Source organism: Athene cunicularia, assembly GCF_003259725.1.
Source record: "Athene cunicularia isolate RWA chromosome 15 unlocalized genomic scaffold, athCun1 chr15_part1, whole genome shotgun sequence".
In the NCBI taxonomy this organism is placed as follows: domain Eukaryota; kingdom Metazoa; phylum Chordata; class Aves; order Strigiformes; family Strigidae; genus Athene; species Athene cunicularia.
This window is the reverse complement of record NW_020799121.1, coordinates 9,538,439-9,562,661: the sequence shown is the minus strand read 5'-3', so window position 1 is coordinate 9,562,661 and position 24,223 is coordinate 9,538,439. Positions and strand designations below refer to the sequence as shown.

At 35.3% G+C, this 24,223-nt stretch overlaps 1 protein-coding gene across 3 annotated transcripts in view; it reads left to right on the top strand.

Annotated features, from left to right (window-relative positions):
• Positions 1-24,223, top strand: part of SFSWAP (splicing factor SWAP) — a 49,811-nt gene that overhangs the window by 7,891 nt on the left and 17,697 nt on the right. For all 3 annotated transcript variants that reach the window (XM_026859550.1, XM_026859548.1, XM_026859551.1), the window contains 9 exons: positions 3,428-3,653; positions 4,099-4,214; positions 5,074-5,209; positions 7,809-8,046; positions 8,388-8,519; positions 8,880-8,973; positions 11,215-11,392; positions 13,940-14,173; positions 15,626-15,816. In XM_026859550.1, the coding sequence (XP_026715351.1) occupies positions 3,428-3,653; positions 4,099-4,214; positions 5,074-5,209; positions 7,809-8,046; positions 8,388-8,519; positions 8,880-8,973; positions 11,215-11,392; positions 13,940-14,173; positions 15,626-15,816 (1,545 nt within the window). The remainder of the gene's footprint in view (positions 1-3,427; positions 3,654-4,098; positions 4,215-5,073; positions 5,210-7,808; positions 8,047-8,387; positions 8,520-8,879; positions 8,974-11,214; positions 11,393-13,939; positions 14,174-15,625; positions 15,817-24,223) is intronic.

Genomic DNA, 24,223 nt, shown 5'->3' with positions numbered 1-24,223 from the left:
ACTGTCCGTGTCACCAACAAAGATGTCAAACAGCACCAGCCCCAACACCCACCCCTGAAGACACCACTCGTCACTGCTCTCCACCTGGACATCCCACAACTCTTTGAGTGTGACCATCCAGCCAATTCCTGATCCACTGAGTGATCCATCTGTCACATCCATGTCTCCACAATTTAAAGACAAGGGTGTCATACGGGACAGTGTCGTGAAGGTGTTAATTTATATTTGGGCTGCCTTCTCAACTTGATAACCTTGGCTAGTAAAGATTCAAAGCACTCTGTGAGAATAACTAATGATGAACACAGGGTATTTATGTGAAAGTGTTTTTCTACTTCATTACCTTTTAATTGAAAATTTTTATTCTGCTCTGTTTTTTATATGAAATAAGAGCTATTTAACAAATCTAATATGCAACTTCACTTGTTCTAATTTTACTTTCTCTACTTTTCTTTACAGTCTTATATTTCATTAGTGAAGTGCTTACAAACCTACTTCTGACTTCAGGGAAGATTTTTATACATTATTGCCTTTAAATTATGAGTTATACTTTAGTCTGAGAATAAGAATATTGAGTTCTCAGTGAGAAGCTGCTTATTTAGCATTTGGATGCTGTTTCCAAAAAGTAACTGCTGGTAAAAGAATGCTTGCCATTTTAGATCGCTGCTTCGCTTGAATTTTATTCTGAAACGTAGGATACATTTTACATGCAAGTTTCAGATTGCAGTATCGGGCTTACTGAAGTAATTTATCAGTCATCTATAGAACTCTAGTATATTCAAATTAACAGAAAGCAAATGTTGGCGTATTTGCTTTTGATTTAAAAAAAAGTGCAAAATGTCTAGACAGCAGCTCTGAAAACAATGTATATTTGACATTGGATTGGGAATTGTGAGAACTTTTTTTTGTAAGCCTTGATTATTTGTTATTGTTGTTCTAATCAAGTCACTCGGTTTTACCACTGAATGTTTTTATTCTGTATATTTTAATTCAATTGCTGTGAAGGATAGAAGACTGGTAAATTACTGATGGGGTTTTACAGGCATTTTTAAAAAATACTGCTTACTCTACATTGTTCCTGTTTTTAAAGAGAGGGAGATAAATACTTGCCATTATGTCAATCCACAAGTGATTGGGAAAGGTCTACAGCTATATTGCTGATTTGTAGAAATGTTCTGGGTCTTTCCTGAATTTATGCTAATTAACATTCAAGTTAAAAGACATGGCACTTGTAGATGGTTATGGTGGGGGGAGGACACTTGTAAACTTTGAATCATTTTGGGGAGGAAACTGTAGTGCTTGGAAATAAGATAAAATTTGAGAATCAGCTTGCTAACTTGGAGACTTTGTTCAGAATCTGCAAGGTGCAGTTCAATAAAGACAAATGTAAAATAGGTTCTGTAATACAGAGCAATCCAAAGTGCAGATGTTAAATACAGACTAAGTAGTTAGGCAGCATTAGTGCAAAAGAGATCCAGAGGCTGTAGTGGGCTGTTGAATGTTCAGTGTATGGCAGCTCCAACTGCAGCAGCAATGTCATTCTGGAACTTCAAATAGGAGAGTTGGGCTAAGGTTGCAGGAGGTCTTGCATTACTTAAAGCTGTTGGTGTCAGGCTTATGGGCAAATGTGACTTTTCTTGCCTGTTGAAGTGCATGGTTGCTCTGGAAGTAGGCAGCTCAAGAGGAAATTATCAGTTAAACTTACAAGGAGAGACTGCACATTGCTTTGTTTTCTCCAGATGAGAGTACTGAGAGGCAACAGAAGACTTAAAATTATTTTCCAGGCTTACAAAAGATTGGGGGATATTGCTTAACTAGCAGTAAGGGAGACTCATTCATTAAAAGCTTTTAATTACAATAATAATTAAAGATTGGAACAGAATATCTGACTACATGATAGCGTTTATGGCATTGGAGTGTTTTTCAGAAGGATTTTTTCTCAGCTCTGCCAAGTATTCTCAACCTTCAGGAGTTTTAACAGTTCTCAGTTTAAATGTTTAGTGTTTTTATTAAATGTAATACCAAACTAGAACATATCTATGGTAGCTGCATCTCTGCTATTTAATGTTTTTCACTTTATAAAGTTTCTAAAGTTTTGTAGATCAGTGGTGTTAGTAATCTCAGAAGTCAATTAAAAGCATATTAATATTCATAGTGCCTGTATTCCAGAGCTTATAGTGGTATCAGTTTCAAATTCAAGACCAGATAGTAATTTCAGATAAAATAGTTTTTGAGCTTCCTTGCTGATTTGCAGCTTTGTTTATGAGTCTCTCAGCCTTAAGTGTATTTTGTATTTCTGTTAAGAACTGCAGAAATAGAGAAACTTCATGTATGATTAAACAGTGAAACTGGCAATGCACAAAATGTTATCAGCTTGTTGAGAACTTCATTGCCTCTAATTAAAATAATCTTTAGTAGTGTTTTAGAGGGATAAGTAAAACTTGACACAACTAATTATTTTCCATATTGAACATGTTGTTCTGGTAAAAGATCCAATCGGCTGAAAATAATTTCTAAAAATGTGCTGTTTGATCACATTCAGAATTTTTCCATAAATAGAGCACCACTGTCTCTCATGTGCTTCCAATCTTCTGAAAAAGATTTTCTGAGATTCACAACATACTTCTGTATCTAGACCAATAAAAATGCAAAGCTAAAACAAATCATTAATGTGACACTTCATTTTATATAGGCACACAGAATATGTATTTCTACAGTTTATTGAGCACAAGACAAAACAGAGCTATCTGAGTATGAAATTAAAGACAGTGAATGGTGAAGTTCATTCCTTCTTTAACTATATTCTTGTTCTTTTCACCTCTTGGGTTTGATATGGCAGTGCTCTTTAGATGGGATTTCAGGAGTGGAAATATATGGATGCTACTTAATGACTTAAATGACTTTATGGGAATGTGACAGCACATAGCAATTGCAGTTCTTATGTGGGTCTTAAGGTGCAAACGTGTGCCTTCCAAGCAAGTGCATAGTAACAAGTTTTTCTAGTCAGGGAACAATATTTGCACATTCAGTGATAACAAAATAAAGGACAGCTGTTGGGAAGAAAACCTTACATGTTGAGTCTTCAGAGTGCTTTGAGGTATTGTAAGAGAGGGCCACTTTAAGTTGGCACTGCTGTGTCAAGAAACAGACCTGTCTGCTCTCTTGGGCCAGCAGAAGTGTCTGTCTGGCTGTGGCATGTACCTGGCTTAGGAGAATATTCTGCTACATCAAAGTCAACCAGGATTTGTTTCCCTCTTCAGTTTGGTGTGCAATGGCAAAAATAGTTGCGCTATTATGAAACTGATTATGAAACTGAATTGCTAGAGAAAGCTGAGGGACAGGAAACTACGGCTCTTTCTAATTCCCTCGACTTCTAACACACTTTACCATCTGCTTATGAGAATACAAATATGTTATTTTATTCCCACAGCCACCAACAGCAAAAATGCATGCGATTATAGAACGAACTGCAAACTTTGTCTGCAAGCAGGGAGCACAGTTTGAGATCATGCTAAAAGCCAAGCAAGCACGCAACTCCCAGTTTGACTTCTTGCGATTTGATCACTACCTCAATCCCTACTACAAATTCATTCAGAAGGCTATGAAAGAGGGAAGATACGCTGCTCCTTCTGAAAATAAAGCGGATGAGAAAAAACGTAAGTTGTTGTTTGTCAAATGCATAGCTTCAGGATGTGAATCACTGAAACATCCACTGGTCTTTTGGCAAAATAGCTGCATCTTGTTGGTGTGTTGCAATGGCAATACTGTTATCCTGCAGCTGAGATTGATGTGATGATTCAAAATTTAGCTTAAATTGGAGGAGATTTTTAAAAGAAAAGATTGTTTTGTGAAATTTTGAAATACAAGAGATGCTATGATCTTGGAGCTTTTAGGAATACTTAAATACCTCTGGTCCGATGGAAAGTTGTTCTGTGTGCTTAGGTTTTTGTTTTATTGATGGCTAGCAATGTCTCCCTGTATCCATGTTTTTGTGAATAAGCAGATATACGTAAATGATAGTTAAAGAACACATATATATCCTGTACCATCTTTCTCTCCCAATACAAACCCAAATTAAATTCAGACATTGCTTTTATTTAGACTCAAGAGTCAAATCTGAGGAAGAAGATGATGACGACGATGATGATGATGGAAATTATCTGCATCCGAGTCTCTTTGCATCTAAAAAATGCAGTAGGCTTGAAGAACTCATGAAGGTAATTGACCTTATTAAAATTACTTGCTACTTTGTAAACCATCAGATTCGTGGGCACAAAAATTGTAATATGCAGGTGTTAAGATCTTCTGTTAACAAAGATTTTTTTTTTTTTTTTTTTTTTTTTCCCCCCCTTTAAGTCTGTTTTGGTAAGCTTTCAAGCTACCTTTTTCTCTAGTACATAAGTTGTTATTTTTCCATTTGTAAGGAATTGTATCTTTGCTTTTGATGTCCTGTGGTATGGAAGGCATCACTGAAGGATTTATCCCACATAACCTGAATTGAAACTGGAAAGATTAAGATATTTAATACCTTCTGTATATAAGATAAAAAAGGATGTTTTGGTTTTAGATTTTAATAGATAAAATGTTGACATGAAGTAATAGTTTCAGCAAATAATATTTCAACAGAATGTACTACTTGTTTAATGAAAATTTTGCAGGGTATGTTAGTTATTTTTGTTTTCTGAGTATGATCAGTGACAAAACAATGGGAATGAGAAATGGTTGTACACATTTGAGGCTTTCAGAAGAATGGTAGTGTCTGATACTTAGACAAGTCAGGTTCTGTGTTTTATCCCAGCCTCAGCAGTAAATGAGTAAGAGTAATACCCACTCTTTTTTTTAATGTCATGGATTTCTGTTCACATTAAAGTATTTTTAGTTTTGTTTTCCACTGATTTTCAAAAAATAAGTTGATTCTGATGTGAGAGTTACAAAACCAGTAACTTCATTGTTTGGACAATATTACTGATACTTATTAACGTAGATAAATTTGCTTTCCAAATTAGGTTGATATTACCATGATTTAAATATGTGCTTCAGGTTTTAATTTTTTTTCTATTCTTAAAATCTTTTCAGCCTTTGAAGGTAGTAGATCCTGATCATCCACTTGCAGCACTGGTGCGCAAAGCCCAATCAGATAATAACTCATCTACACCACAGTCAACAGATGGGGCAGCTGTACAGACATCACAAGCAGAATATTCATCTGATTGTAAGTGCATTGTGATTAGACAGCTGGTGGTGTGTCTTGATGAATTGTATGTGGATGCTGGTGGAAAGAAAATACGTTAGCTTCATACTTGATCATTCGTAACTGATACTTATTCTTTTTCAATCTCCTGAGTCTTTGAAGGTGCATTCGTCCACCGAGTATCTGTTGAATTGTTAGTTTCTTAGGGAAAACAGAAATAGGGTGGAGGGGATGGGCGGGCAGGAGGCCAAGTCTCTAGTCTGAGTATGATTAGCACAATATCCTTCATGTTTTTTGATAAATTCCATCAATTTCTATTAATGAAGCGTAATTAATGCCTTCACTGTTGATTAGTAAATTGTCCTATACAGTAATTCATGAGATTCCCATTAAAAAAAAGCTTACTGTATTAAGCGAAATGCAGATGGTAAATTTTCTTTGAACAGTTGTGCTGGAGTATTTTTAAGAAAAATATGGAAAACTAAAATCATGTAAATTGAAGAATCCCACTGAAGTGATAAAAATGGTTTTAAGATAATATTCTGCTCTAAGTTTGGAAGTAGTTTTATGGTAAATAAATAAGTTTTTTTATTATACAGTCAATTCATATAATTTTTCATTATTTTACCGTTATTCTGTGCACTGGTGCAATGTTATGTAGAGAATAAAATTCATGAATATGCAAGATTCAAAGTTAAAAATTAATCTTATAAAGTGTATTTTTCATTATCTGAGAGGGAGTACTAATTTTTAAGTTTGTAGCTACAGAGGGCATTCTTTAATAAAGAATACCCTATTTTATTTTTTTCTCAAAAGAACAACAAAAGCAATGATATATTTGAATTATAAGCAAGCAGTGTGGAAAGTTGTGTGCTCAGCTGCTTTTTCCATGCCTGATATTGAAGAACCAAGACTTTCTCCTATCTCCAAATTATTATTAAATCTTTTTCTTGAACCATTTCAGACTGTCCTGTCTATAACCCTTTTAAGACCTATCTATAACCTCTTTTAAGAATAAACTTTGCTATTAAATTTTTAGCAACATTATCTTAACTTCTCTGACGTGGCTTGTTTCCAGAAGTTGAAGTCAAAGTTGATTGGGGTCGTGTGCCTCTAATTATTTTCAATTTTCAGAATTCTGAAACCCCTTGATTCCTCTAAATACTGAAAGGAAACTTTTTCATTTATGGGACTTGCCATTTGATACTACTGAGATAGAAGAAATTATATTGCAACATTCACTATAGTAGGGTTTCATGGTATTATAAATTGTAGGTAATGAGTAGTGTTACTTCAGGGTGGTGGTAGTGATGAAGTTCTTGGATTTTTAGTAAAGTTGTTGCAAATAAGTATCACCATAATTATCTGAGTTCAGAAAACCCCAAAGGATTACAGGTGTTGTCAGAGTGTAATATATGGAGAGGAATATGCATGAAAGTAATTTTTATTTAAAACTGTACCTGAAGAGAATCTTAATAAAACTGAAATAAGATTTCTGTGGAGAAATTGAAAATTACCAGTTATTTCAAGAAAGACTAGAATCAGAATAAGTATCTCTGTAGAATAATGCTCATTGCTTTTCCAACTACTCTCATGTCTGGCTTGAATCTGAATGTATGTGATGCAAACTGGGAGATTATAATTTAGTAACGATACAAGTTAAGTTTGCAACTTCACTCCCTGCCTTTGAAACTTAACAGATCTTTATTCTGCTCTCCTTAATAAACTTATTCTTTGAAGAAAGTAAACACTGCCACACAGGAATGTTTATGAAATTTTTAAAACGATAATTCATTATAATAAATTGATTAAAATTTGCCTCCAGAAATGTAAACTCTTACTGTAAATATTTTAAAATATCTTACCTGAACACTTTCTGTTTATTTGTCTTTCTGCAGAAATTGTTTAGATTTACAGGAAGTAACTGCCTTTTAAAAGTGTTATGCTAATTAAAGTATTATCAAATATTGTTCTTAACGAAAACAAGCCATAAGCCTTTAAACTGTCAAGAAATAAACATTTAGAATTGTAGAAGCCTCTAGTGTGACAAACTTACTTACATTGTTCATTGTATTGGTGTTAAATTGCAAAACCTGTCTACTTTTTGGGGTTTCAGTTAGTAGGTGTGTATATATTTAACTATAATAGTGGGGTTTTTTTTATTTAGAGAGAGAGAGAGAGAGAGAGAGTGAGAGAGAGTGATATCAGTGGTTTAATTTCTCTGTGTTAGTTTTGAATATATGCACACTTCTTTCTTAATGCATACATAGTTTTAACTGAGTTAAACTGCCAGAGGTGAATTAGATTAGGAAGAATGATTTCATATTAGGTCATTTTTTAATAGGCCTTTTCTGGTTCACTTCTCCATTTGTGCCTGTTTGGCTTCCAACTGACCTTCTGTACATTCTGATTCTGCCTCTTAATCTACAGATTTCTATTCATCCTAAGCACGTTAATAGGAGCCTTCTTTTTTTTCTTTACACAGTAAATTAAATACCATTTCTAGTGTTTTATGTGAATTTGGATTCTCAATGTGTTTGTACTGATGCAATAATGTTTTTTTTTAATTGGATGTTTTTCTTCTGATTAGAACTTTGTTCTTAAATATGTCTTTTTTTAGCAACTGTGGCAGCCATGTATTATAGTTACTATATGCTACCTGATGGAACCTATTGCCTCGCGCCTCCACCTCCAGGAATTGATGTTGCCACCTACTACAATGCGTTGCCTGCAGGGGTGACTGTATCAAGCACTACAGGGGTAGCAACAGTTCCTCCACCCCCTGGTACTACACCTCCACCTCCCCCAGACACAACTGATAGCAGCAGTGCGTTGACTTCTACCACAACATCTACAAGGTACCACATATACATTTGCTTGTTCATTGAGGGGGTCTCTTTCCTGCACTTTAATACAAAGTATTTAGTAAGGGTTCTGTTGTTGGTGATCCTCAGTAGCATTCACCAGTGTTTATGCAGCTTTGATTACCTCCACTTTGGTCTTTGATACTGTATGTGGTTATTCTTACTTGGCTACTGTGAATTTTTTGCATGATGGAAAATCAAGTTGTTTTAACTGCAGAATGAACCCAGAGAGCAAACTTCTAATGTAATGTTTTGGGGTGTTTTTTTATTAAAACAGGAGTCTGAAAGATATGTATGTTCTAATCATAAAAATGATGTATTTTTAATGTTTTCAGCACAATTGCTCCAGTGGTTGCCATTATACCTCCACCCCCCGATATCCAGCCTGTTATTGATAAGCTAGCTGAGTATGTTGCTAGGAATGGAATAAAATTTGAAACCAGCGTTCGTGCAAAGAATGATCTCAGGTAAGACAAAACGTTATTTTAACTTCTGTTTTAAAAGTTGAGGTTTTCATTTTTAAATATATAACCAGGACATGTAGGTCTTTAAAAAATTATAGCTTTTCTTTTCTTAAGTTGAAATTCAGGGACTGTCTTAAAGGTAATGCCAAAGCATTATTGCCCAAATCCTCAAAACAGCCAACCTAACAAAACATCTTTAGAAAGCATGCTTTGAATGTGTATCCTCTGTAAGTTTAGACATCAGTTACAGTGCTTCCAAACATCAAATGGTGTTCCATTTGCTAGAGAAAATTAGGTGACAAAGGATTGTTGGTATTTACTACATTTTTGTGCATTTTCACATATTCATTTTTCTTTTAACAGATTTGAGTTCCTGCAACCATGGCACCAGTATAATGCTTATTATGAATTTAAAAAACAGTTCTTCCTTCAAAAAGAGAGCAGTGACAGCTGTCAGGTACATGTGTGTTTGTGTACATTAAAAATATAAGTGTGAGGAGGGTACTTGCTTATCTGTTGTGTTACCATGAGACATTTTAGGAATGGAACACTGAATTATGGTTGTTCAGCAAAGGATGTGAATGCGCTTTTTTGTTGCTTTTTAGTTTTGTATAGCATTTAAAGAAGGCTATGTGAAGTGGTGTGATATTTAGTTCTTGCTTTTTAGTATAACCAGCCACTTGGTGTGGTTTTAATATAAAATGACAACCTGAAAATCTTTCAGCTTTATATATGTGCTTTTTGAAGGTTCAGAGCTTTGTAGGACTTGGGTTAGTGTTCTGCTGTCAGAAAGGTTAGGTATAACTTTTTAACAACCATACCTTCTCATATGCCTCATGGTTCTTTGTAGAACAATAGCACAGTAGCTAGACTACTTTTCTGACGTGCTTTTTTCTGAGGGAGGTTGTTCTAAAGAAGAGTCCTGTCATGATTGACTGAAACAATACAGGAGCTTCAAAATCTCACATCAGCTTCCTACTTGCTTTGCTTCTCCTAGTTCGTGTTATTAGAAGATGATACCCAGACTTGGCATCCTTGTTTTTAACTATTCTCATGTTAGCTAATCTCATTATTTGTTCTCGTATTGAAAAGAAAATTGCAAATAGTATCAGAAATACATTATCTGATGTTAACTTTTCATGGGAAAGAGCTATTTTTTTTTTAGGCCCTATGTCATTTGTCATCTCAAGGCTTAGATTGGGGAGCCTTAAACTGAAGAAGGTAGGCCTGTGGGTAAACTCCTCAAAATCGCTTTGTGGAAAATGAAGAAATTCAATACTAGTTGCTGTTTGAAACACTTGTGTCTAATACTTTGTTTTAATAGTTTTAAACATAAGCTGTGGTAAATATGATCTTATTCAGCTGATAAATTACATGCAAAATTGTCCTGTACCACAATGCTGGCTATTATTCTAGAATTTCTTACTTGCAAACCAGTGGGTTGAATTCATAATACTTACATAATTAATAAGGACTTGTTAACATTTATTTGGGGGGGAAATTGTACAGTAGCCAAAGTGTAATAATAAAGGATACATTTTAAGTGTTCGAATGAGTACTGCTAAGAAGCAAGCAAAAACTGGTTTAAGTCCCTTGAGGTCACATGTAGCAGTGCATATTTTCCTACTGCATGGTTTTGTAGATAATGCCATTCTCTTTAATTTTTTAGAATAATGATTTCAATATTATCTTTATGCTTTAGTAATGTACATATAGGGAACTAATGCAACTGATTGTTCTCCTTTTGGCCATTATAGTTAATAAGAAATTGTACTACTGGCTTCAGTAAATACAGAATTAAGTCCTTGATTTCCTTGTGTTTTTCCCCTTTGAGAATTTTCAGAAATTAGTTCTGTTGGTCAGGGAATGGCTGCAGGGAGCAATGAAAGGATCTCTTCAATACCTGGTATTTCAACATTAAGTATACTTAACAGCAGCCAGTGGAAAACAACCAAACTATTTCTTGAGAGAGGCTAATTTAAATGTTAAATTACTTAATGTCATCACCTGACTCACCATGTACATATTTTTAATTTTCTACAGTATACAGCTTCAAATTTTTATACTGTAAGTTTAGAGGTGTAGAACCAGTAATTCTTTATTCTTTTGAAAATCTCCCAAGAGTGTGCTGTATCAATTTAATGCCACAAAAACCATTGATAGGCCCAATGTTCTTCAGCAGAATGTTGGAACAAATCAAGCACATTAACCTCTGATCCCTGTAAAACTTGGTTTTATAAAGAAGGTATCGTGCAATTGTACATTAGGAAAAATCTCATAAGCTTTTATTCTGTTACTGTGAATTAACTTTAATGGATTTTTGTCCCAGACCCTGGAAATCAAGAACTAATAAAATATACTTGGGGAAAAAAGTATATGCTTTTAGGGTCTAATTTTAAAAATGTAGTTTTTAAAACAGTTGTTGGCAGAAGCATACCAGCTGAAGAACATTTTCTTCACTGTAAAATAACACATTCTTGCTGTAGGTCTGTAGTTTTTGCAGCTTGTGGATTTAAATAAGGTAGTACATTATTTATAAGAAGCAGACTTCTGGTCATGAGTGCTTATTAATGTAAAATTATCTGTTATGTGATTAGCTGATTTTTGAAATGGCTGGCAAAATTTCAGCTCCACAGACACTGCTTTAATTCTTTCATGAGCTACCTAGTTATTAAGATTGCACGTTTCTTTTGAAAAGGGAGTATCTTCATCTGAAGATGTTCCAGCAGATACTGCCAGTGATACACCAAGCGAGACTCAATTTGCAGATGAACATGCACCTGAAGATGCATCTGAGCCAAGTGCTAAGGGAGTTCCAGGAACTAAAAAGGATGTTCCTCCTTCTAAAACTGTCAGTGATGGTAAATTGGTGAAAGGTATGTTCGCATGATTTGTTGGGTGTGAAGATATTTGTTGAGTATAGTTGAGGAAAAAAAAGAGGCAGGGGGAAAGTAGGGAAAAGAATGTAATCATGCAGAAAATATTTTCACTAAAAGCATCAAAAAAGGACTGAAATAAGTAATTTGATTACTTTCATATTTCTTTGTTATCCAACTATCAGGCATTTATGGTCTGACAGTCTAAATGGGTTTATTTCAGTTTTGTGCAAAGTTAAAGGCTTTCATCAGTGACCTCAGCAGAATCTTGTTTTTGTCATTTTAAACTTGACAGTTACAAGCTCTGTGCAAGAAAGATGTTACTCCTTCTGAATAAATGCAGTAGTCTTATTTGAAACCATGCATATGGAGGAAATGCTCTAGGCTTATTACTTAGCTGCTCAGTCTTCCTGTGTTAGACGTTAGTCATAATGGAAAAAAATACCCTGGATTGTTTTTTCTCTTGCAGTCATACCAGCAGAGAGACAAAATGGGAGGATCTCTTGGAAGCCAGTCAAACAAAGTCAGCTAACACACTATTAGTGTCCCGAGTTGGAGAAGCAATTATTTATACCTGGGAACTAATTTCCTGGCCTATTAGGAAAAAATATCTTAAAATTTCTTCTTTTCAGTAAAACCTAGAAAGTTAAATCTATTAACTAGAAGTGAAAGCCACTGACAAAAAAAAAAACCACTCAGGAAAAACATTCTTACCTGTGTTCCTATGGATGGGTACTGCCTTCCTGCCACTTCAGTGGTTTTCTTAATTGCTGCTAAGTTTATCTACTCCCTGTGATCCCTTGAAATTCTTCTCTCTTCCTGCTCCTCACTGCAATTTCTTTCCCTCCGTGGGCTGCAAGCTCCAGACTCTTTGGCATGGTTGCCCGGCTGTCCATACTCTGCAGTTTCTTCTCTGGGCAGATTGTGTAGCTTCCCCAGGGAAGAAGCAATCTTCCCTATCTTCAAAGATGCCCTATTAAGAGAATGTAACATACAACAGAAAATGATACTGTTTCTTGTTGTATTGTTAATAAATGGCAAACTGGATCCCATGCTTTAATAGTAATAATCTGCTCAAATTTAGATGATGGAGTGTAACCAGTGAGTCATTTCATGACAATGCTGTTCCTATAAACTTATTTTCATTTCCTCTAATATGATACAAATCCCAGTTTCTTGTAATCTAAATACAGGCTTGGCTACAAGACAGACATAACATCCACCACTAGATTTTTTTCTTCTGCTTCTGAACGAGTAAAATCCCATTTTAGGATTTGTTCTGTCAGATGAAAAAGTTGGAAAATCACTCTTATACTATGTCTTCTCTTGGAATTCTTGAGTTCTTTATTTCTGACCCTATTTCCTTACCCCAGAATTACAAGATGCAAAGCTTATATTTTATGAACCTTGGTATGTCATTTAATTATTGTATTTAAATGACCCTGAATGAAATTCGGTAGGATATATATGCAAAAGGCATCATGAGAAAGATAAATATTGCAGCAGACCGTATGGTAGTAGGTTGCTTTGCTGAAATGTGTGAGAGATTTCAGTCTTTACTCTTAGAAGCTGCATCTTGGACAAATGGTTTAGAGATAAATTCTGGGGTGTTTTTTTTTTTCAGAAAATGGTTCTCGAAATATGTTCCAATGAAAATTCTGTGAGTGAAAAGGATTAATTCAGACTTAAATATATATTAGCTATTCTTAATATTTCTTGAAGATCCATTAATAGAACCTAGCTTGAAATGATCCACAATTTCCTTTTTTTTGTGGTATTCTGTGGGTTTTTTACAGGCATTCTTTTTCCTTTGAGTGTGCTGGCATGAGTGTGTTGTGCTGTCCTCTTGTGTTGGAGTAGCAGGGGCTGCTTGAAATGGTTGACCACCAGTCTTGCTACAGCATAAGACATTTGGGGAAAAGTACTTAGCTTTTGCATTTATATCTCTTGTAATGAAATGTTGTTAACTCCCCAAAGTAATTAATTTTCATATAGATGGAAATAAGTCTTTAAATACTCTTCTGTGAGCCTGCCAAATGCTATTGTTGTGCAAACCATCGATTTAGTGTGAAGGAAGCATAAGGGACCATATCATACTGTAGTGTGTCAGATAGGAGCCTGAGCACAGGGCGTTTTCATCTTAAGCCTGGAAAGATAGATTGTTCATTTGGGAAAAGAAATAGTACTGAAAATAAAATTTATTTGGGACAGAATTTGAGATATTTATCTCATATTAGGCAACTTAATTCCTGAGATGGTTTAGAGTATCTTTTGTTTTTCCCTGCTGCTACTAAAGTGTTAGAAAAAGACTTTGAGAAACATCTTTACAAGGCAAATGATGTTTCCAACACTTGTTTTTAAAAAAAAAAAAAAAAGTATTGTGTTGTCCTTCTTCCCCAAATCATTAGCATAATGTAAGGATGATTAAAGTTTCTTTTTTTTTTTGTGGTGTAGTCTGCGTGAGTATGGATATGGATAAAGTAAAGAAATTTAACTTGCTTTCTACTGTAGTCTAACGATGTGTAAAATCTTACTGTTCATTCACAGCATCGTTCGCTCCAATAAGCTTTGCAATCAAGGCCAAAGAAAATGACCTTCTTCCTTTGGAGAAAAACCGTGTGAAATTAGATGATGACAGTGACGAGGAAGAAGAAGAGGGCAAGGAAGGCCAAGAGAATGCTAATAGTGCTTCAAATCATTCTCCAGCTGTTGCTGCTCCTTGTACTGCTGCTGAAGAGAAAAAGCCTCAACTTACACAGGAGGAGTTGGAAGCTAAACAAGGTATCCCATGTTACACTGAAAACAGAAAGATTGAGTCCTTCAGGCAAACTATAAGTATGGCATTTTAGGTATTTTCAATCTTTACTATGTCATGTTAACAGGAGTTAGAGGTCTTTTTCCCACAGTTTCCTGCTTATTATTAAGAATGAAATCTTCATTGGTTGCCCAGCTAAAATCAAATTTTATTACAGTGGAGCTGAATACTTTGCCCTAACGCATGATCTTTCTGAATTTTATTTTGTTTTTCCATTACAATCTCGAGGTAAAATACTAAACCTGTAGCTTCCAGATTGCATTAACAGAGCCCAGAAAAAGGCATGTCTGTTCCTCATTTTCTTCAGAGAACAATGAAACGCTTCAAGCTATTTTTCAGTTATATAGCACTCCCATATAGACTAATATCACCTTGTTGATGTTTTGTAACTCTTACAATGCAATGCCATTAAGTCTTTGTATGTTTTTTTCCTGTTACTGTGTTTATGTACGTAAGGGCAGAAGTGTATGCTGTGTGAATTTGAATGAAATGATCTTTTAAAGGGATCAAATTTCCCCCATTCCTTCCTAAGGCTGTTTTACAGCAGAAATACCAGCTTAAAAACTTAGTATTTCTTTTACAACTATGAGTATGCCGCAGGAATTCAATTTTTCATTTTCAAAATGGGGTTTTTTGCTCTTAAGTATCAGTTCCTTTGTAAACTTCAGTAGCACAGAGTATGCTGTGGTGATATGTATCTAAAGCAAATATGAAATATTTTTATATGATAAAAATTAAACGTAAAACATGTTTGGAAAAGGTTAAGTGTTGGAAAAACTGTTTAATCAAAAAAACAGTTGTCTTGTACATGCACAGAACACAAAAATGGAAGTGTAAGATGAAAGCTTAAACAAAATATCCGTTAGATGCATAAACTGGTTTATTCTCTTTCTGTAATCACATAACAGTAACTGTTGGGTGTAATAATGGTAAACAAGTTCTGAAAACTCTGAAGCAGCCCTTTGTGTAAACATTTTAAGATGTATGTAAATAGGGCTGGAAAATGTAAGGTAAAGATCAGATCTGTTAAAAGATCAAAATGGAGTTTGCATCACTTTAACAGGAAAAAGTTTCTGAATTTACAGTACTACTTTTTTACATAGCTTTTTGTAAATAGAGAAGGACAAGTGTCCTGGATTTTCAGGACTGGATTTTCATGTCATTTTCTTTAAGCTTAAAATTTTTTACTTAACCTGTACTGCTTTTCATCAAGCAAATGGTATTGCTATGAATTAAGATGCTTGGAATTTTGTAATTTAAGCTGATATGTCCTTATTATGTCTTTGAATGGATGTATTAGAGAAGTTTGAGAATGGTTAGATGGGCTGTTTGGTTGTTTGTGTTGGTGTGTGTGTTTGTTTCAAGGAAACGTAAGTTCCCCAAGCGTGACTCACTCTATGCTTAATTGTCTTTCTTAGCAAAGCAGAAACTCGAGGATAGATTAGCAGCTGCAGCAAGAGAGAAGCTTGCACAGGCCTCCAAAGAATCTAAAGAAAAGCAGCTACAAGCAGAGCGCAAAAGGAAAGCTGCACTGTTCTTACAGACACTGAAAAACCCTCTGGCAGAGGCAGAAACTGAGAAAATTGAAGAGAATTCCTTCAGTAACGAGGTAAGCAGCAAATTAATTTCTCTTTACTATAAAGCTAGCAGAAAACGTACCTATAGAGTGTGAATCTGACAGTATGTTATGAAATTGCCTGAAGAGATAGAAGCTTTTCTAAATGGGGAGAAATTTTACTTTTAAACACTGATAATATTTTTCATTTGTTACTTACATGTCTCATCTGTCATTGAAGAACTGGTAGAGAAATATGATGCATAATTCAAAGGTCAGTTAGCCAGTTACAGAAAGGAAAATGAGCCTGCAAGCTTAACCCTGTACTAGTGGTCCATGAATTAGAATGCTTACCTTTCAAGAGTGTTTGGGTATCCATTGTGATATTTAGTGAGTATTCTGAAGTGAGTAAACATCTTCAAATTCAGAAATGATTCATAGGCAACTGAGCTTACTTTAAGGCTTACTTTGCACCTGTTCTGCTGGGTTTTGTTTGATTTTTAGGCCTAAGTTTAGTATGGCAGTTACAAAAGATTTTGTTTTATTGTGAGGATGTGATTTTTAAAATAAGGTAAATTTACAGATAGTGGCACAAAATTCAAACAAATATGTATATGCATGCTATTCACTGAGCATAGTCAATGAAGAGTCAAAACAAAAAACTCAGGGTGAAATAATTGAATAAACTCACTGTGAAATAATTGAGGGTCTAATTACTCTGCTAGCTGTTTTCCAGAGAACTGGAAGTAGGCACACTGCCTCTGCTTGTGCCTACTTGATTATGAAATGACCATTGGGTTTGTTTGGCAAAATATCTTATTTTGGAGAGTAGAAGCAAGTATCTTTCTGTAGCAAATAAATTTGTAGTGTTAGTACTCCCGTACTTTCTTTCAAAGAACGATTTTTAATAGTTGTGATAGAAATTCAAACCCTCTGCTTCTTTCTAGAAAACTACTGGAAGATAGTCATGTGGCAAAGGCAGACTGCTTTCTGTCTTCTTTTTGCCTTGTAATTCTCTTGTCCATTTGCACCCATTTTTGTGGTTTGGATAGTCAACCACAATAGGTAGTACTAGGGTAATGTCATTTTGAGGGCTTTCAGAAGCTCTGGTTTGAGTAGGTCATCATGATATTGCATTCTTAAGACAAATCTAAGAGTAACCTGGGTACTGATGACTTACTAAGTTTTAAGAACACAATGAAATTGCTAGTAAGGTCGCTTGCCATTTGGCGGTTTGGACTGTTGTTTCCAAAGGAAATTAAAAGCTGATTTCTCAGGGCTGTACATTGGATTACTAGATTTATCACAAAGAGGAAAAAGAGGATTTATCATGCAGAATTAATTGCTAATCAGTTAGTTGGCATTATCTTCTGCAGTGAACAGAACTAGTCAGTCTGTTGATGAGTAGTTATGATAAAAACATCATTTGGGTAGAGCCTCTAGAAATTGGTTTTGTAAGAATTTTTGAGTAGGCAAAGTTAAACAGGAATCTTTGGCCAAAAGACTTTAGTAATGAAACCAGTAATGAAATTTAAAAACAAACTCTAAAACCTGTGTTGTTCAAAGCCACCCATTTGCTTATTTTCCTACTAATAAACAGAAAATGCTGCTTAAAATACCAAATAAATAAGGTGTTTCACATAAGCCATTTCTGATGTCAATAAAATAACTACAATTTAAAAAGTCTGCATGAGGAAGTTGAATTTATTCTACAGGAAAATTCTTCAAATATTCATTTGTTCATGCATTGTAGTGCTGTCCTGAAGCTTTTCTCTCAATCTGCAGGTTTTGGCAGGTTTTCTCTGTCTGCAGATTTTCTGTTGAAGAGTCATTTTCCCATTTACATTGTATATTTTTCCATTTAATTCCTAATTGCTGAACTTCATCCAAATAGGATAATAGGCTATTTTCCTACTTGGTTTCTTTTCTTTCTTTTTTCTTTTCCCCTTGTTCTAGCTTTTTCACTGAGCCACTCCCTCTTTATGCCACTATAGTGATTGTCCTAACTTAAGAAGTGGTAATTTTACTTTCAGGATCATCACTCATTTTTATTCAACCTAAGCATTTTATCATAAGTGCATCCCAATCCAGTGTGACCTGATGCGTGCTTGCTAAAAGATGGGGGAGTCTGCGTTTCCAGTACCTGCACGGACGCCTCCCAACAAGTCCAAACAATCTCTTTTCATAATGGAAGAAAAATTGTCAAAATCCATTTTCAGCAAAGTCACTTTAGGCTTATGTCTTCAGTGCAATAGCTGTAAAGAGCTGTGGGGAGAAATCAGGAATAGGATTTGGTATAGACTATGTAGTTTCTTGAAACTTAACCTAAATAGGGCTGGAAATATATGCATCTTGGTGTATTGTTGCAGGATCCTTCAAAAGCCAGATTGAAATTACTTTGTGTGTCTGTATATGCTGTGGTCAGACCTTTTATGCACATAGCAAATAACAGATACTGTTGGAAAGTGAAAATTCAGATTCCTGGCTTTGGAATTATACTGCTTCCAGAAGAGCCAGCAAATCACTCTTGGTTGCACTAATCAAGCAAAACTTCATCTCTGGATATTGATAGAAAATTTCAGATCTTGATTGCGATAGACTGGTTACAAGAATGAGTGACATGGCTTTCCATTGTTCCCTTTCCCACAGAAAGAGGTCCAGTACCTAACAAGTAATTTATTGCCCGGTTCTTGATTTTTATTTTTTTTTCCAGATAAATCATTGATTACACCTCAAAACACTTTCAAGAGAATAGACAATGGAAAGAGACATACTTGCAGTTTAGGCGATCTGTATCAGCAGAGTAGCAGATATGTGCATTGAGCGTGGTCACATCCCAAAAGAGATCCTGTTTGGGATCCTCATTGCTACTGCTAACAAATTTTCCCCAACTGGCGCACGTGTTCAGTACTTTCTTCCAGTTATATATTGGGGAGTGAATGCAGAGAGACAATGACAGTGCAAACTCCCCAGACTTGCAGTTCTGCTGTCCTTCTCAAGCGGATTTTCAAGGACGAAGATATTTCTATGCTAAGGTTTTTCTGATAATTTTCTTTGATAATGCCTGAAATAACCAGTAACTCTTCAATAACAGCTGTCTCTCTTTTCATAAGAGCAGATGAATATCATCACAGAATCATAGAATGGTTTGGTTTGGAAGGGACCTTAAAGATCGTCTAGTTCCAACCTCCTGCCATGGGCAGGGACACCTTCCACTAGCCCAGGTTGCCCAAAGCCCCGTCCAGCCTGGCCTGGACAGGGAGGGGGCAGCCACAGCTTCTCTGGGCAACCTGTGCCAGGGCCTCACCACCCGCACAGGGGAGAATTTCTTCCTTAGATCTAATCTAAATCTGTTCTCTTTCAGTTTAAAACAAGTACCCCTTGTCCTGTCCCTACACTCCCTGATCAAGAGTCCCTCCCCAGCTTTCCTGTAGCCCCTTTAATGAGGCCTTTTGGCTCCTTTATCCCTTGGAGAAGGAAGTTGTCATCAACACATTCCAGGAACCTCCTGGATTGCCTATGCCCTGCTGTGTTGTCCCTCCAACAGATACTGGGGTGGTTGATGCCCTGCATGAGGACCAGGGCTTGTGAACATGAGGCTGCTCCTCTCTGTCTGTAGAGGGCCTCATCTTCTCAGTCTTCCTGGCTGGGTGGCCTGTAGCAGACGCCCACTATAATGTCTCCTGTCCCTGCCTTCCCTTTAATGCTGACCCAGAAGCTCTCTGTCGGCTCCTCACCCACCCCCAGGCAGAGGTCCCTGCACTCCAGCTGGTCACTGATAGGGAGGGCAACACCCCCTCCTCCTCTCCCCTGCCTGTCCTTCCTGAAGAGCCTCACTCACATCTGTATTTACTGAAGTTCTAAGCTGAACTAACTAAAAAAACAAGTGAACTTTTCAAGAAAAACCACACCCTAATCCCACTTCTCAGTAAACTGATTTGCTAAAAACATTTTTCTTTTTCTGACATATAAGTACAGTTTCAGAGAAGGCATCTCTTTTTGTCATGTAAAAAATCCACTGTATTTAAGTATTTCAAAGTAACCAGTTTTCCTGCTTCTTACCAATAGAAATGGTTTGGATGTGCTTTCTTTATATTTAGAATGTAAAATACGTATTTAAATGTTACTGATGTGACCTTGCTTTTTGAAATAAATTTGACTCGTGTTGGGAATGCTAGTTACTGTGTTAATGAAAGTCTAAAATGTCATAATGTCTGTGGAAGTAATATTCCACCTAAGTGTAATTTGCTTATTGACACACTTACATATATTTATATATAGATGCATATAGAATTTTGCGTATAAATGTTCGAAGCATGAATGTTTTTCAAGCTGCTGTCTTTCCATTTGGCGTATTTGAAAAAGCTTCCATCTATGTTTGTTCCAATGTTTCATCTGCCTTTTGTTCTACTTGCCTGGTTTGCCTATTCATAACATCCCATTTGATTCAAGAAATTTTACTAGAAAAGGATAAGTGAAATCTTACTGTGACTTTGTTAACCTTTGTTATATATACACCGAGAATCCAGTAAGCTGCATCATGATGTCTAAATTAGTTTATAAATAAATACCTAGTAACTGTCTTTTTTAAACTTTTTCAGTCATGTTTCAGAAACTGAAAGATGCATTTAAAAACACTGATTGCAAAAGTAACAAGAACTAACTACAGTGGCTGTAATTTAAAAACAAAAGTATATTAAAAATGTCAAGAGATCTGTAAAATTCGTTTTGTAGATTGGACAGTGGAACTAATTGGGGAAATTTCAGAAAGCAAAGGAAAAAAATTAAGTACACCAAAAATATCACTTAATATATTTCATCTCCTATTTTGGGGGAAGACGGATCTAGTGAGGAATCCAGGAAACAAAGGTTGATATGCAGTGGTCATAGAGTTAATGTAGTGGAATGATTTTTGTAGCTAAAAATGGAGTAGTGACTGAGATGTATAATAAAGCATGAAGTGGAGTTGAGAATGTCCATGGGAAATGCCTGATTCTCATGAGATTGCCCCTGCCTAATAACTGTATAAAAACTAGTAATGCTATTTATTTGTATACACAGTGTACATTTGTGCTGGAAACCTGCTTATCACACTGTATAGAAATGCATTAAATGAGCAAAGCTTTTTTGACCTCTTGTCAGGTTTTCCTGGTACCTAGTATTTCTTGAAAGAAATGCTGGTACTGAGAATATATTTTTGAACAAAATTGATTCTACTAACTGATTGTATAGGACAGTCAATACCACAGAACATAGCACTTAAGCTTTTTTTGCTTCAGCTGAATCTTAAAAATAGTCTGATCTACTTTTTCTATAGCTGAATTATTTCTTTCATATGGTTTCCTGTTTTTCCTTAAAGTGAAATCAAGCAGGAGGAACAAAAGGCTGAAAAATGAGCTTGAGCAATGAAGCAGCACAGCTTTTCACAAATAGCTTCTCACCATTCTTGCATGTATTACAACAGTACAGTTATGGATAATGTTTCCTCCAACTGGTACCTGGAGAACATGTAACTTAGCTCAGTTTCCAACTCATCTGCTTCCAATAATGTAGCTAGTGAAGTCTTTGCCCTTTTTAGGCTATGGGTAAACAGTAGCTGGGTGGCATCTCACTTATTGTGTTTACATGTATAATTTCTAGACACTTTTTAACAAGAAAATCAGTCCAACAGGCACATCTGACAGGTAGTGCCAGTGAAGGGAAGCTGCCATCATTCTGCCATGAATGTAGGCAGGTTCTTTGACCTACAACAGCAAGCAACCTCTAGTTTTAACAATTACAGTTCTAGATGTGCAGAGCTGGAGTATGCCAGGTTATCTGGAGTGCTACATTGAAGTGCTCTTTTTATTTATTAAACAAAATAAGGTCTTCCATTATGTGAAATGCAAACCGTCTTCCAAATTACTAAAATTAATTTAAATTTTTAAAATTAAGATGACATTTATATTTTTATATGTTTATATATAAGTAGAATAAAGGCTAGTTGTGTACATTCCTATATATATTTACCAAAACCTGAATTAAGTAGATTAGACATTGGAAGAGCTCACATTAAGATGGTATGTTTGTTTTGTTTTTCTTGTGCCTGGTGGGTTTCTAATACGGAACATTCTGCTAATCTCTCGTATTTTATCCTATGTCTGAAATGTTTTAGGGGGGATAGTACTTCGATATGCATGTAAAAGACAGTTGGTTATATCCAAACTCTTACTTGTATAAACCTTAGATTTAAACAAGGAAAGAAATCTACAATCATAAACCTGCAAAACCAGACAATCACATGATTTGAAAGTAACTCTATTTTAATGGCTTTGTCCCAAATGTCATCAGCCATTGTGCTTCTGTAGTACAAAGTAAAACTTAACTTTTTCTGACTCTTTCATCTTCCCTATTTTGAAGCCCTGTTTCATCGTTTGTTTCTTTAGATGGCTTGTTTTTACTTTTGTCCTGTATGTAACAATTTTTTTTTTTTTCTGTGAAAAGTAGTCTGTTTACGAGTGAAAGAGAAGTGTGCCATGATTAAAAATAAGATGCTACTCAAGTTTTGCCAAGCATAACAGGGTTATCAACAACTGTGGATAGTGTCTGTCTTTCACAGTGCTGTAGTTGATCCTACTGTTTTTTAGCAATGAACTGTAGATATTAGTACATACCTCTCTAGAATAATAACATATAATTTTATCCCAACATATTTTCTTACTGTTAATTTGTGAGCAAAATGTAATTGTCTATAATGAAATCCATCCAATAAGTATTTAAAGAAAAAATGCTTTCAGGCCGTTCTTTTCTTTCTTTACTTTTTTTTTCGGAATATAGGTATCAGTATCTTTTGTTTAGAATGGAAGGGGTGTGTGTTTGTATATAAATTTTCCTTATGTTGCTTTTTCAAAAAGACAAAACATAAAACAAAATGTTGCTTACTAATACGGAATTTGGGGAGTGGATAGCTTGCTGGCATTTGGAACTTTTATTGTAAGAACCCTACTATTAAAAACTACATGAGAGTTGCAGTTCCTCATGCTGTAAATACTTTAATTAATATTTGATAGGTGAAAAAAAGGTAAATATCATGAGTTGCCAACTTTAATTAAGACAGGTGAGGGAGCTATAAATGTTCTATGCCTTGATCTTTAGTCTTCAAAGTACTTAAGATACAAAGGCATATTGATCCATACTGCAAACAGATTCACAGCTGCTAATTTCTTTACAGTTGGCCCTTCAAAACTGAGAATGCAAATTTCTGTCTGTTTTTGAAGAGCTTACCATGGTCAGTGTTGTGTTAATCGCTGTATTTCAGTGCAGCAGCTAAACCCTGATGAAAGTCTTTGAGTATTGAGTATTTAATTTGTTCTATAGGAAGTATTATTATCACTTCTATTTAATCATTTTGGGTCAATTTATTGAGGCTAGGACTGGCAAACTTCTAAAAGCAGTAGCTGCTCTCTTTGATGCACAGAGCAATCATACGTTTCCATTGCTGGTAGACACTTGCTTATTAATTCTCAATCAGGGAATACTTCACCAAAAGCTTTGGGAAACCTGCGGTAAAAAAAAGATATGGTGGTAGAAAAGAATGAAGTAAAAGGATTGTTGCTTAATTCTTCACCCTTTTCAATTTTGATCTAACATAGGATTCAAATTAGTGCAAAATTCAGCAGGAAAAAACAGGAAAAAATATTAGCCAGTTGTAAAAGTGTTAGTAACGTTATTGATAATGTTCTTTACCAGTTGATTTTGTTTATAGCAGGAGCAATGCTAGTGTTTTGTTCTGTTGCATTAAGCACCTTTAAGTTCACTGCTAATGTTGGCTTTGTGTGCTGATTAAGTAGTGTAACCCCAGAATAACTAATGTGTATTCTGGTCTCATGAATACTGCAAATATGCAAATGTCTTGTAATGAACTGAAGTGCTCATTTCTGTACTCGTATAGCTATAAATTTTTCCTGATACAGACATCTTTCCTAACCCATTCCTGCTAAACAAGAGTTGTTGAATCATCCTTGTTTTCCCAAAAGGTATCTCTGAAACATTTTTTATACCAAGTGTTTACTGTAAAAAGCATTATTTTAGTTGGATTTGCTTCAGTCATGCAAATAAAATGCTAAAGAACAACTCTGTCAGTGAAATTGTCTGAAACGATAGTCTTTAATAAGGGCTAAAAAATGTGTTGTTACCCAAAATGGACAAAGTAGTGAGATTCAGTGAATGCTATCTGAATGTTTGCAGTGTAACTTCTTAGAAGAGATCTCAAAAAATTCAAATCTCTCATCCCTCAGGATAATAATAAAATTCATCAGATAGTTTGTTGCCAAGTTTTACAAATCTGTTCTCTACTGGCCTGCAGATTTGCAGAGTCTGGTCAGTAAAACAGTGTTTCTGCCTTTTGGAAATGCTTAATAATCTCCTAGTATCTGTGCTTGCTTTGAGATTATTTTTTTTTTTATTTCCTGCATTCATGCCT